The sequence below is a fragment of the Triturus cristatus genome, chromosome 8, assembly GCF_964204655.1.
Source record: "Triturus cristatus chromosome 8, aTriCri1.1, whole genome shotgun sequence".
Classification (NCBI taxonomy): domain Eukaryota; kingdom Metazoa; phylum Chordata; class Amphibia; order Caudata; family Salamandridae; genus Triturus; species Triturus cristatus.
The window spans coordinates 1,160,012,616-1,160,025,473 of NC_140591.1; the positions used below are offsets into that span (position 1 = coordinate 1,160,012,616).

The 12,858-nt window shown below is 45.7% G+C and overlaps 1 protein-coding gene across 3 annotated transcripts in view; it reads right to left on the reverse strand.

Moving 5' to 3' along the window:
- Positions 1-12,858, reverse strand: part of LOC146805541 (ATP-binding cassette sub-family C member 5-like) — a 1,766,780-nt gene that overhangs the window by 737,347 nt on the left and 1,016,575 nt on the right. For all 3 annotated transcript variants that reach the window (XM_085622799.1, XM_085622798.1, XM_085622800.1), the window contains one exon: positions 6,886-7,011. In XM_085622799.1, the coding sequence (XP_085478925.1) occupies positions 6,886-7,011 (126 nt within the window). The remainder of the gene's footprint in view (positions 1-6,885; positions 7,012-12,858) is intronic.

Consider the following 12,858-nt stretch of genomic DNA (forward strand, 5'->3'; position numbering starts at 1 on the left):
GCCGGTTCCTTTTACTGCGGCCAAATGGGATTAGCATCAGGGCCCGAGGCATCATAAATTCCTTCTTCCCACACGAACCCTGACTAATCTCTTCCACACCTGACTCTTCCTGCTTTATGGCTTGTTTTACAAACAGGAGGTGCCCGTGTTTATTGGGGCCTGCTGATATCTGATGAGGGATCTGAGCCTTGCTGGGTAAATAATTGCGGGCTGGCTGAACTGAAATGTGGGATTGTAATCATGACTCTGCTTATTCTTTGAAGTAAAATATGTGAATGACCAACTGCAAGAGAAGGGCGGTGTTGCCCAGAGCGTAACATTCTCCATAAAAGAGGAGACTGGTTTCTGTTCTGCAGACTGCCTCATTCAGTTGCTAAGGCTTCTGTGCGACGTAGTCTCACTCATTTGAGTTTAATAAAGATGTCTTTTCATATTTCAGCCTCTGTTGCCAAGTTCTTTGTTATATTATCAAGATATGCAGAATTTTATAATACCACATCAGGAAGTACTCGAAGTCATAGGTTGCTACCCCTAGCACCTCTGGGGTCTCAAAAATTGGAGTACTTCACCAGACAGGTCTTGCCGTGACTACCTTGACTTCTTCAGTGGTGGTCTGCTTTAGATGGACATTGCTTTGTTTTGTCCTGGATTATTTTAGATCCTGTAAAACAGCCAAACGATCATGGATGTCAAATGGTTTTTCATCTGCCACTGCGCCTCCACAATCAAGATCAGGTACCCACATTCGTGTCCCAAAGAGGACCTCATGTGAAGTGACACCCCCTAGAGAGCTTCTTGGCTGGTTATTTAATGCCCGCTGTACCCCATAAAGGTGTGTGACTCAACTACCGCCCTTGCCAAGTACCCTAGCTGTTAAAGATTGCTTTAAGTCTTGGTTTTTTCTCTCCACAAAAGAATTTCCCTCAGGATGATATGGAGATGAGAACCGCAATGCTAAGCCCCTTCCTTCCATGGCCTCTTTGTAAGCCCAGGAGCTAAACGCAGGGCCGCGGTCAGAGTGTAACGTGCTAATTGCGTATGTACCGATAAAGACTCGCAACTCTTTTAGAACAGTTTGAGCGTCAGCAGAACGCTGAGGCCATACTCATAGGAATCTCGTGCATGAATCCACTGCAACCATGATACACCTGTAAGCCCTGTCCGTTTGTAAGGGGCCGTAGTGGTCCAAATACACACATGCAAGAGGTTTGTCTGACTTTAGCAATGGTGTCTGTGCCGGGCGTGCAACAGTGGAGCCTTTCATCTGCTGGCAGATGTCGCATTTCAAGACATAGTCTTTAGTTTGCTTACTTAACCCTGGCCACCAATAGCGCTGTTTCAGTAAAGAAATAGTCACTGTAATGCCTGTGTGCGCAGAGCCCAAACCCTTGTGTGCAGCTAGTATTAAACCTTGCCCACGATCCATATTTGGTATTACTCTATCCCCCACTCCAGGAATCTGAGCATATGGATTGTTTTGTGCATCTAATTTATAGGAGTATTTGAGTGGAAATTGTTTAGGTACTGCTGTGCTGCCTTTGCGTGAAGCGATGACAGCTTCCATTATATCTCCGTCTATTCTCGTTTTCGAACAAGTCAGCGCATATACGGAAGCTGTGCGTACAGCCCCCTTTGCGGCTTCATCAGCCACTGACTTTGTAACTATTGCAAAATGGTAGAACAATACTATTCCTTTTTATTCACTGTACTGCTGGTTCTATATCTCTGCTACTGTGTTACAGTTGTAACAGCGCACTTATTCTACATGAGAAGAACTACGGTACAATAAATTCTTATTGTAAAAATGCTCAACTGTTTCTTCTCTGTATCTCTCTGAGAGCAAAACAAGCATGCACGTGTGACTGGGTGAAAAGTAGTATATTGTTTCCACGAGTCTGAGGTTATTGTGTTCTGAGGTTGCCAAAAACTAATCTCTCTGATAGCAGGATATTCTAGTGGCACTGTGCGCTAGCTAATGCAAACCATAGGCTAACATATGCGGTGGGGGTGCACGGAGTCAGTCTGCCACCAGGCCCACAGTATATGTTATCCGCAAACAGCGTAGGTCCTGCATGACAGGGTACTATTAGGACTACATAACACAGTGTGATGGGATACCAAAGTCTGTCAAGAATATTTTTTTAAAATTATATTCCATATCTTCCATATCTTGTCATGTTTAGTAGGGCATCCTCAGGCCTCATAAACAGCTTCTCTTGATGGGTACATCAGTTCACCCAGCGTCACGACTGAGATAACATAGGAGGCTCAGAATCCTTCCAGTGGGATGCTTTATTGCGTTTGGCCACCATAGTTGCCGCACCCAGTAGAACAAGGTCCACCCGTGTGCCCTTCACTCCATCGAGCACCCCCAACAGTAACAGCAGGGTGAAAGTTCCACTTCCCATCCCAATAACGCTGAAAGTTCCATAATCACAGCTTCCCAGTGTCGTTTTATGATAAAGCAGAACCAAACCATTTGGTAGGAATCTGAAGGAGGCTGGAAGCAGCGAGTGTATTCTGGGCTTGCAAGGATGCCTGCCTTAAACAGACGGTCAGAAGTGAGATATGCACACTATGGGGCATATTCTCAAGAACATGTGATAACCATCGCAAAAGTAACTTAACGCAACCTACAACATCGCAGTGTATCGCGGGAAATTTACGCCGTGTTAGCCAAGTATTCACAACACGGTGGTACCATGCGATAGTCACCAGATAACTCGCCAAATGGCCGTGTTAAAATCAACGCCATGACGCAAAAATGCGAAACACGGACGCAAAAATAGCTGGGATGAGGCCATGCGCGATACAAAAAGCTGCGAAAACCAGCCACAGGCCTGCAAATCCCACGCAAACAATGGATGAGGCCAAGATGCGCTGGCATGACCTAAAACATAAACCAGGCACAAACCCGCTGTGACCAGGAAGGCAGCAACGGCGACTGGAGGTGGGAGTCCTGCGCCACTGGAGGAGCAGGAGGTAATGGAGGCCAGTCATCAGTGTGGAGACTGTGCAAGGAGGTGGGAGTACGGACACAGCTCGAGAGGACCTAACACAACAACAACCGGGTGAGTAACGAACAGGGACTGGGGGGATGGAGGAAGAGCGCTTTACAGAGAATTGCGACACACATACGGGGAGGCAGTTGTATTTAAACATCAGCAATAGACAAAAATAGCACTAGGTACATAACGACATAATAATGGAGGGTATCAGAACTGCACCATTGCAAGAAATCATAAGTAAGCAGAGGAGCATGAGAAGGAAGGCAATAGAAAATGTGTCGTGACAGTAGGTGAGGTGTAGAAGATCAATGGGCTAGGAAGGACCCATCAGTTCTAAACTGATTAATGTCATGGGTTTCAAGTTTAAAAGTACCTGGCCAACATGAGAAAAACGTTTTATCTGCCAGTACCGTGATAGGTACCTCAGATTCAGCCACAAAATCATGGGACTTTCCCCCAGTGACTGCTTGAAAAATTAACCCTCAATGCGGACATCATTGTGCTCATCAGCTATTGTGAGATGTACATTTGTAAATCTATTAGTGCAATCAAAACCTCTTGCTCATTCACCTTAAGTTATTTATGCTATCTTGAACCTCCACATTATTAATTCTCAAATTGCTACCACCTGGTTTTTGTGCCCTACAAACTGCTTGAAAGTGTGATACTTTTTTAAACTCTAAACACTTTTTTCCCATGGCAGGACATGACATACTGTTGCTAATGTAATTTCCAGATCAGCATCAGTAACAGACAGTCTGCTTTCCTCCATCTTTTAGACCTGTAGTATTAACAACTGAAATAGTATTTTCTTCAGAAATATAAGACACAAGAGATAAAGACCCTCTTGAGCGGCTAACACTTATGTCAAGACAATGGATCTTTCAATGCTTTTCATAATATCTATTAGTACCATAAGGGTTGGGTTTCTACAAGTCAATGAACTCTTACATTTCCTTTAGAAACAGTTAAAGACAAATTGGTCTCAAATGCATGTGTCGATAGAGTCCTGGAAATCACATGCAGAGGCCATAAGACATAATGCTGCAATGAAATCCTTCACTGATTCATCGCTACTCTGTTTTCATTTGAAGAAACTATGCCTCTCTAGGACCACATTAGCTTCCTCAGAGTATTATTTCTTCATCCTCGCCTTTGCTTCTATTTAAAAATTCCAGATTATCTCCTCCTGGTGCTGCAACTAGGCTTAGATTGGGGAAAACACTCTGCCCAGCCACACCTAGGTGATTGAAAAATAGTGCTAACTTTCTTGGTGGTTCATACCTGTGAGCATAGATAGCTACCAAGGTGCACACTGATTGCTTCTATTTAATATCTGGTTTGCCTAGTCTTCGTTGAAATGGTGATGGTTGTCCTACATTATTATTGGCAGACATAATAAAGATTTAGTAAATATGATGCAAATCTGCAGACAAACAAAATTATAGCCCACAGTATGTTATAAAGAGGAATGCGCAAGCTGCAATACTGACAGAGGAATGTCTTCTTTAAATGGAACAATGTCACCTGAAAGCAGGAGAATCGTGAAAATAGGAGAATGTGCAGAAAAAGTAGAATTATTGTAGATAATGCAAAAATAAAGCCCATGTGTGCTTATTGAGGAAGCGATTTGTTTAAATGCCAGGGTGGCACCAGAAAGAGGCAGAATGAGCTACAAAAGGGATTTCTTGAAATGTCACGTGCCATAGGAGTGATCGTGAGAAGACTGAATTTTGCCAGACAGTGTCATAGCAACGATTGTGAAGCAAAGATCAGCATAAAAATGTCTTTAAATTTTTCCCAATTTAAGATGGTGGAATGCTACAAGCAATTATACATTGTGAGATTGTGTATTGACCATTGAGTGAATGTTGCTTTAATTACATTTGTGTATACGGTTTCATCTTGTGTCTGTCTGACCCTGCCTTTCAGCTGCAAACGCAGGCAGGCCCAGGTTGCTTGCACACACACAGATTGCTTATGTTTCTCACTTCACCGAGCGAGAGAGATACGAACTGACAGTGTGGGATGCGTACAGTGTCCCAGGATAAGAATGTGAAGAATTCTGCCTCAGTTCTAATCAAGAGCCTGGCCAGCTCAGTTGAGCTGGCATAAAGTGTAGCCAGCACCCAAACCGCAGATAAAGGGAGGGTGAGCTTCTAGATTTCTCTCTCTGTGTTAGTAAAGAGTATAAAGACAGAAACATCTTGGCACTTTGACAGGAACTCTCCTGGGAGTGGACGCACAGCCCAGTGCTTTTGTTTCTGGTTGAGACTTCCTGCTGAGACTAACAGGGTCCCCAGTCATGCTGGCAAGGATGATGATAAATAGACAACGGGTGAAGTATTCCAAGCTCAAATTACTCATTCTTGTGTACATGCAGTTATCTTTCTATGCATTTATTCTTGTGTATATACATTCACTATATGCATTTATTTTACATGTGCATTATTGCCATTTGATATATGGGAGCTTGCTACAATACATATTCCCCTTTACTTGGCAAATGAGTGTTGAGCTTTGTTTATGTTGTATTTTGGAATTCTAAAGTGTATACAGTCCTATTTTGAAGAGTGTTCACGTTCATGGATGCCATGCACATGACATCATCACGCTGCCGTACCAGAATGCTTTGCCAGTGTGATGTCTTTGTCCCAGTGGGCATCACATGAGACAAATGTGAAGGATGGAGAGTTTGTGCTGCCAGCTGAAGGGAGAGCTCAAGCTGCAGCCTTTCATGTGCCTCACAACTCATGCAGCTGAGCCTATGCACTGACACGCGCCAGCAACAGTTGGCCTTCCCTCTCGAGCTCCTTGACTCGTGCTGCAGCTTAAGTTCTGGCATGAGCCACAAACAGTCCGCCAACAAACAGAGCTTAATTTTCTTTTTTTTAATCACATACCTCCACCTTAAATGCAGTGACAAGTGTTAGACAGTAAATGGCAGTATATGACCAGTGGGTCGTTCTGTCGTTTAGAAATTTGAATTGCACAATTGGTAAAAATCTTCACTCTACTCCTGGTACCAGAAAGTTGTACTGGGGCAGGAGCGAAATTGACACAAATGGAAGAACAGAAGGCGAGTCAAGTTCATTGAAGATAGATTTATACTTTTGAGATTTAACTACCGACAGCAATGTTGAGGCTTCTACGGTCAACGGCATAACACCAATTGCCATTCCCCTTGCAACCCGCATCGCTAGAGGCTCTATAATAGAAATAGCAGTAAAACACTCCAAATTCTACATCCTACATGACATCATATAAGTGCAATAAAAATGTGTTTGAAACTATACAGTAAGCATACTCTAATGTCCACTGATAAAGGAGGTCAACATTGGATACCTTTAAATACACAGTGACATAGACTTATTAATACATGGGCATAATGGCAAACAGGGTCACAGGCACAATTATGTCACATTTGAGCGTTACAGGGATATCCAGCAATTTTACACCTCCAATCCAGGGTTCAGGGTCTGGGTATGTCGGTCTGAATGCACCCACATCTGCCAAGTCTGCATCACCAATTAGAACATCCATCATATTTTTTAACCAGTTGCCAGACATAACGGTCACAGCAAATGGGGGAATATACACAATCTCTGACCCTACAACCTTGGACACAAGTCAAAGTTTCAACAATGTGGACACATCATCATCAATATCTAGGTGTCGGAGCCAGCTAGTGTTTCCATAGTCAAGTTTAGTGAGAGGGATTACCAAGATACAGTGTTAAAGTCTCATTCAGTCACCTCCACATTATGCTAGAGGTAACTTGAGCAAGGTGGTTCTACAAAATGGGCCTAGAAGATGGCTATCAATATGTAAGGGTAAAGAATTAAGGGAAGACGCTATAATTAGTGTATCTTCTTACCGCATATTGCATGCTATTAAATAATATAGCATAGTCTCCTTTCTCTTTCATCAGATTGCTGTGAGAGCCTTGTTCCGCAATGTATCCATCTTTCATAAATAAGACCTCGTCGCAGTTCACAAGGTACTGTAACAATCACAAGAAGGTTGGTGTCAAACTGAGAATGATTTCCATAATATTTCATAACTTTATTAATATTTTTCAATAACATTCCTTATTACTTCTTACAGTTATGCAAAGCTCAGCATTTCAGTTTCTGCTTTGATTCTTTATATGATCATGGAAGCCTATTCAGCTAGAGTAAACACCTGCAATGCCGAGATAACCTAGGCAGATGTAAAATGATCCACTTGCATGTAAAACACTAAGGGGCAGATTTACTAATATTTGGCACAACACAACGCAGGAAGACAACCTGCTCCAGTTCATCAAATGGAAAGGACACCAATGCAACCTAGCACCAACGCAGGCACCCTTTCACTATTGTGCAAGGGTGCCTGCTTCACAGCTAGCATTTTTTTGGTGCAGGAAGAAATGAACAAGTTACTTACCTTCGGTAAGGATGTATCTGTAAGAGACATATGTTATGTTGGACTTGGCCCTTTTTGCAGGCTCATCCCTGAACTTTTTGCCTTCCTCCTAGATTTTTTCTGACCAGTTGTTGGCTATTTTTTGACTCTGGGCACTTTACCACTGCTGATCAGTGCTAAAGTGCATATGCTCTCCCTATTATAAATTGATGTATGGATTAGTGATTCCATGATTGGGTATATTTGATTCACGGTCAGACCCTAGTACAGTGCACAAGAGGTGCCCAGGGCTTGTGAGTCAAATGCTGCTGGTGTGCTTGCAGCACTGGTTGTGCCACCCACAGAAGCAGCCTGTAAACGTGTGTCTAAGGCCTGCCATTGCAGAGCCTGTGTGCAGTCTAGTACTGCCATGTTGACTGGGCAACTGCACCCACTTGCCAGTCCCTAAACCTTCCCTTTGCTTCATATCAGTCACCCCTATGGTAGGCCCAAGGGCAGGGTGCATTGTAAGTATAAGGTAGGACAAGCCCTGATGTGTGTGGCATGTTCTAATAGTGAATTACAGCCATTTTCGTTTTTCACTATTGCAAGACTACCTGTTCTCCATAGGCCCGAATGGGCAGTTTGATTATTACATTTTATAATCCTAAACTGACTCAGGGAACATGGTAGAAATTCGAGTTTAGTATGCCTGAACTCAGAATGATAAAATACATCTTTTAGTGAAGTTGGTTTTAACATTCGGTGTTTGAAAATACCACTTTTAGAAAGTAGGTATTCCCTTGTCTAACCATCCAAACCTACCTTTGCTAGGTTGTGTATTCCTCCTCTGGAGTTTGAGTGACAGGGGCTGGGGAATTCCAGGGGGCTGGGGAATTCCCGGAGACAGGGTGAGTCAGCACAGGGCTGAATAGAGAGATCGCCATGTAGATGGGTGGGAGGAGTTGCACCTGGGACCAGAATAGGACAGTGCCTGCCCCCCACAGTGCTGGCTCCACCCCCTGTGGTGTGCCTGATGTCTCTGCCCTGCACTGTGAAAGGAGAGAAGGAATCATGTCAACAAAGTGCTCCAGGGCTGTGCTTTCCCTCCACAATGCTGGCTCCACCTGCTGTGGGGCGTCTGATGTTTCTGCCCTGCACTGTGAACGGAAAGAAGGAGTCATGTAAACAGAGTGCGCCAGAACTGGTTTGGACTGGGCAAAGGCCCCTCTGCCCTCAGAGGACAAAGGATTTGGGGGTATAAATATTGGGACCCTGATCCCAAGAAATTAGATGACTGGGAAGACAAGAAGAAACCTCTGCTGAGGAAGGAATCCGCGAAGACTGAAGGAGAGGCTAACCCCACCTGGTTGCTGTTTTGGGGAATTGGCCTGCAGTGGGTGCCTTACTGCCTAAGAGAGGGAGAAGAACTGTGTGTGTACCCTCATCAACTTGTGCAAAGATCTCCAAGGGCTTGGAAGAGAGCTTGCCCCCTGACCGAAGACTTCACCAGCCTTTGCAGATTGCTGCTGGAAACGCTGTTTCAGTGGCTACAGAGGCAGGGAGCTGTGACCGACTCTCATGACCGACCCGGTGTCCTGTAGGCACCGCATCGAACAACGTCCGCATCGAACAACGCAAGCTCTGAGCTCACCGACTCCGTTCTGACGCTGTCACCGAGCCGTTGCCTGCACAGCGACCTGTGGACACCGTGACCTGCAACGCATTGCGGTGTCTATGTGGATGCCACCCCTGCGCACTGACGTCAGTTCTGAAACGACTTTCCATGCTAGAAGCGCAGAGCCATGCAGGACACTGGCCACTGGTGCGCTAAACTAGGGCCCTGCAAGGAAGTCCCTATCCCTAGAAGAGAGGTCGCAGAGCGGGGAGGATGGGTGGGGCGGTAAGAAATCTATAACTAACATATGTCTCTAACAGATACATCGTTATCGAAGGTAAGTAACTTGTTCATCTGAAAGAGACTGTTAGTTATAGATTCCTTACCTTAGAATAGATACCCCAGCAATACTATATATACTATGTGGGACGTGTTTCCATGTCATGCGTAATGACCACTGAGGTGCATTTACTGTGTTATGGGACATAGTAGTGTAGTGGATGACAAGTTATGAGAGACATACGTGCAGTTTGTTTTCAGTATGCTGGTAGCTTTGCACAGCTTTGCAGAGCCCTATAATTTCTTACAATTGTGGTCTACTTAGCTGGTGACTGTAGAGCTCAGGATCAAACAATTTTTTGAAAGGGAAGCCAGGGCTAATGTCAGGTTTTCTGGTTTTATGTTGTGCACTGCATACACTAAATGTGTATATCTTCCTCTGTAGACACCCTTTAGTCAATGAAGCGGTGTGGAGGGGACTCTGGGAACAATGCGCGATTTACTCGGCCTTTAGTAGCTGATCACTGATCATAAGTAGCTCTCACTACAGAAAAGGTTGAAGACCCCTGACCTATAGTCTGCTGGAATACCAGGTCCTCCCAACCGATACCTTGAGAGGCCAGTCTCTCCCTACGCCAGTCTAATTTGGGCATTATAGGGTTATGATCCCATATCGTATGACACAGATATTCCAAGTGACGTACTTGCCGAGCAGAGAAAGGTGTCTAGTCGGACATGTAGGTCATGTTTTCCTGAGAAGAACGAATAGTCTCTGCTACCCAGGTGCATGAGTCACCAGTAATCAATGAGGCCCCATCTCCTTTGCCAATCATGGAAGGCGTGCACTGTTCTCATCACTGGAGAGTCTCTCAAGGGTGGATGGGAGCGGCAACACTATTGTACTTCCCTCCTAATATAATAGGTTGTATGAGGTGCCAGTTTCCTGGATAGGTCCGCTAAAAATCCCCCCTGCTCCGAGTTTGGTGCATAAAGTCCAACAATAATCAAGTTGCGCCCTGCTAGCCTGCCCGACATGAGGACATACCTCCCATTGAGGTATATGAGTTTGCCTGTTTTTTGGAACGAGACCCCCAGACAGATCCAAATCATGACACCCCGGGCAAATGCAGAGTATGTGGTAGTGAATAACTGCCCCCTCCAAGCCTTGTGTAGTGCATCCCTTTCAGGGCCAGTGAGGTGTGTTTCTTGCAAGTGGGCAACATGAACCCCTCGCTGTTTTGGATATGTATGGATTTTATATCTTTTTGACGTACTATTCAGGCCCCTGATGTTCCAGCTAATAAACGAGTAAGTTAAAGGGGACACCATGGCCTGAAAGAAAGGTAATACTGCAGGCCAGTTATCCTCAGGTGGTTACCAATCTTGGTGACAATATCTACACACCACCAACCAGGGTGTAGTATATCAGAGACAGGGAAAGCACAACAGAAAATACCCAGAAATGTAAAAATAACAACCCAACTCCCAAACCCCTGGACAAGAATTGGAGTCACCCCCATGAAAACTAGCCAATGGAAAGGCAACATTCTTGCATTTCTTGGGGCGCTAGGTGGCGCACACGCAAGATGGCCGCACTGTCGTGAGGCTCCTGCAGCCCTGCGTGAATATCCTTCATTTATCCTGCTCAGTGGTCCTGCTGGCTTTTTTAAACTGTAGCCTAATGAAGATATAGACTCGTTGGGGACTCGCTGAAAAAATCAGCTTATTTGAGCCACTCCTCCTCCTGCCTGTAACGCCGTGAAGATCCGGCCCGAGTAAGGGACGGAGCGGTATGGTGCCCTGACTCGGCCTTCAGAGCTACGCAAGTCCACTGCTGTACATGAGCCGCCCAGGCCTTGAGACGTGGACTAGGCGGTGGAACCTGAGCTGATGCCCCTATCCTCGCGATCGATGACTTTGGCGTGAATGAGGAGGGCCCTACCTACTTGTTGCCTGTGAAGTGCTGTGGCTGCCGCGACGACGTTGGAGGAGGGAGGTAAGCGGCGCTGCATGCCTTGTGCCGCGGGCACCCTGAGCACTTTGGCGGTTGGACGCTTGCCGCCATAACTTTCCTGTATCTTGTAACAGCGCTCAGAGAATTCCCGGAGCGGTTGCGCTGCCTTCCCTGCCAGATAGCCTTGTGAATAAGAGCTGGACAGTGCGCGGTTTCGCCTCTCCCACCCCGGTGTGCATTTGGACGACCAGGGCCCACTGTAGTGGCTGCACCACTCCCGCTGCCTTGATCCATCGCGCACCTGGCCTGGACCCGGCCTCCCTCGCCGCTGCAGCGGTGGGGTGACTTGCATGCAACCTGGTGGTGGAGCGGCCCGGGGACCTGCCTCTTTGTTTCAAAGTGGGCCACATTGCAGTTGTTGGGGACGCGGAGAGTGGGGCAGTGACTGTGTCAAAGCCCCCGCCCTTGATGATTTGGGGACACAGGACACACCCTTGATGTTTATGTAAATGCTTCATTGTGCCTTACTGAACAACGGTGTGTACTCCAATGCTCTTAGGCGTTGTGAAATAGCTGTACCGAGAATGTGCCAATTATTATAAGCGTAAATGACACACATGTATGGTTTGTTTGAAAAACAATAAACAGAAGTTTAAAAAAAAACATTCTTGCATTTCTCATTCTCACAGCTGTAGAGAAGTGGGGGTGTGCCTTCAATCCGCGCCTCCAGTGTCACTCTACACCATCCAGGTATTACGTAACAAGGTTTTTCGGCAGGTCTATCCCACCCCTCAAATAGCATTTATCAATGTAAGGCATTTAACCCATGCATATCAGCAAAACCTCCCCAATGCCGTAAACACATACCACTAAGTTCGTTGTCATCAAATCAGCTCATCAGCAGTTGACACTGGGAGAGAAGTGTCAGTGTTAAGGGAAGAAAGTGAGCTATGGTCAGAATCCCCCTGGTACCTCTATCCCATTGTAATAGAGGGTTCAAACCCATTCCACTCATGACCGCCACTGCTTCGACTGCCTGCCGGGCTCTTGTAAATCTTGGGCATGTGATGGTACCGCAGCCACGCTTTTCTTCACGTTTTTCCTCGTTAGTTCATGGACTCCATGTCTAGTTTCCATGGAGGAGTTTGTGTCTTGTTGGGGCAGCAGGTGTGAGCAGCTCCTCAGGTCGGTGAGGTAAAGAAGTGCGTTGAATCTTCATGAGCGAACCTGAGCCCTGCAGGAAACAGCACTGAGTAGTAATACCCATTGTTCAAAGCCAATTCTTAGCCTCAGTGAAGGAAGCCTGATGCCTTTGCACCTACTCTGTGAAAATCGGAAAATATCATCATTTTCCTATTCTCAACAAGTATGCTCCCCTTGAATAGATCCTGAGTCAAAATATGATCTTGATCTTTGAAGTGAAGTGAAGGACTTTAGCTACAACAGGCTGAGGGCTGGCCTGGCTGTGGAGGATGAGAAGGGACACGGTGGGCCCGCTCAAATGCGAAAAATGGTCAGAGACCGTCTGGGACTATCTCCAAGCGAAGCCAGGTTTCTAGGTAGGTAGTCATATCCACGCCCAGCCCTTCAATGCACTCCAGAAGCCCAATTAT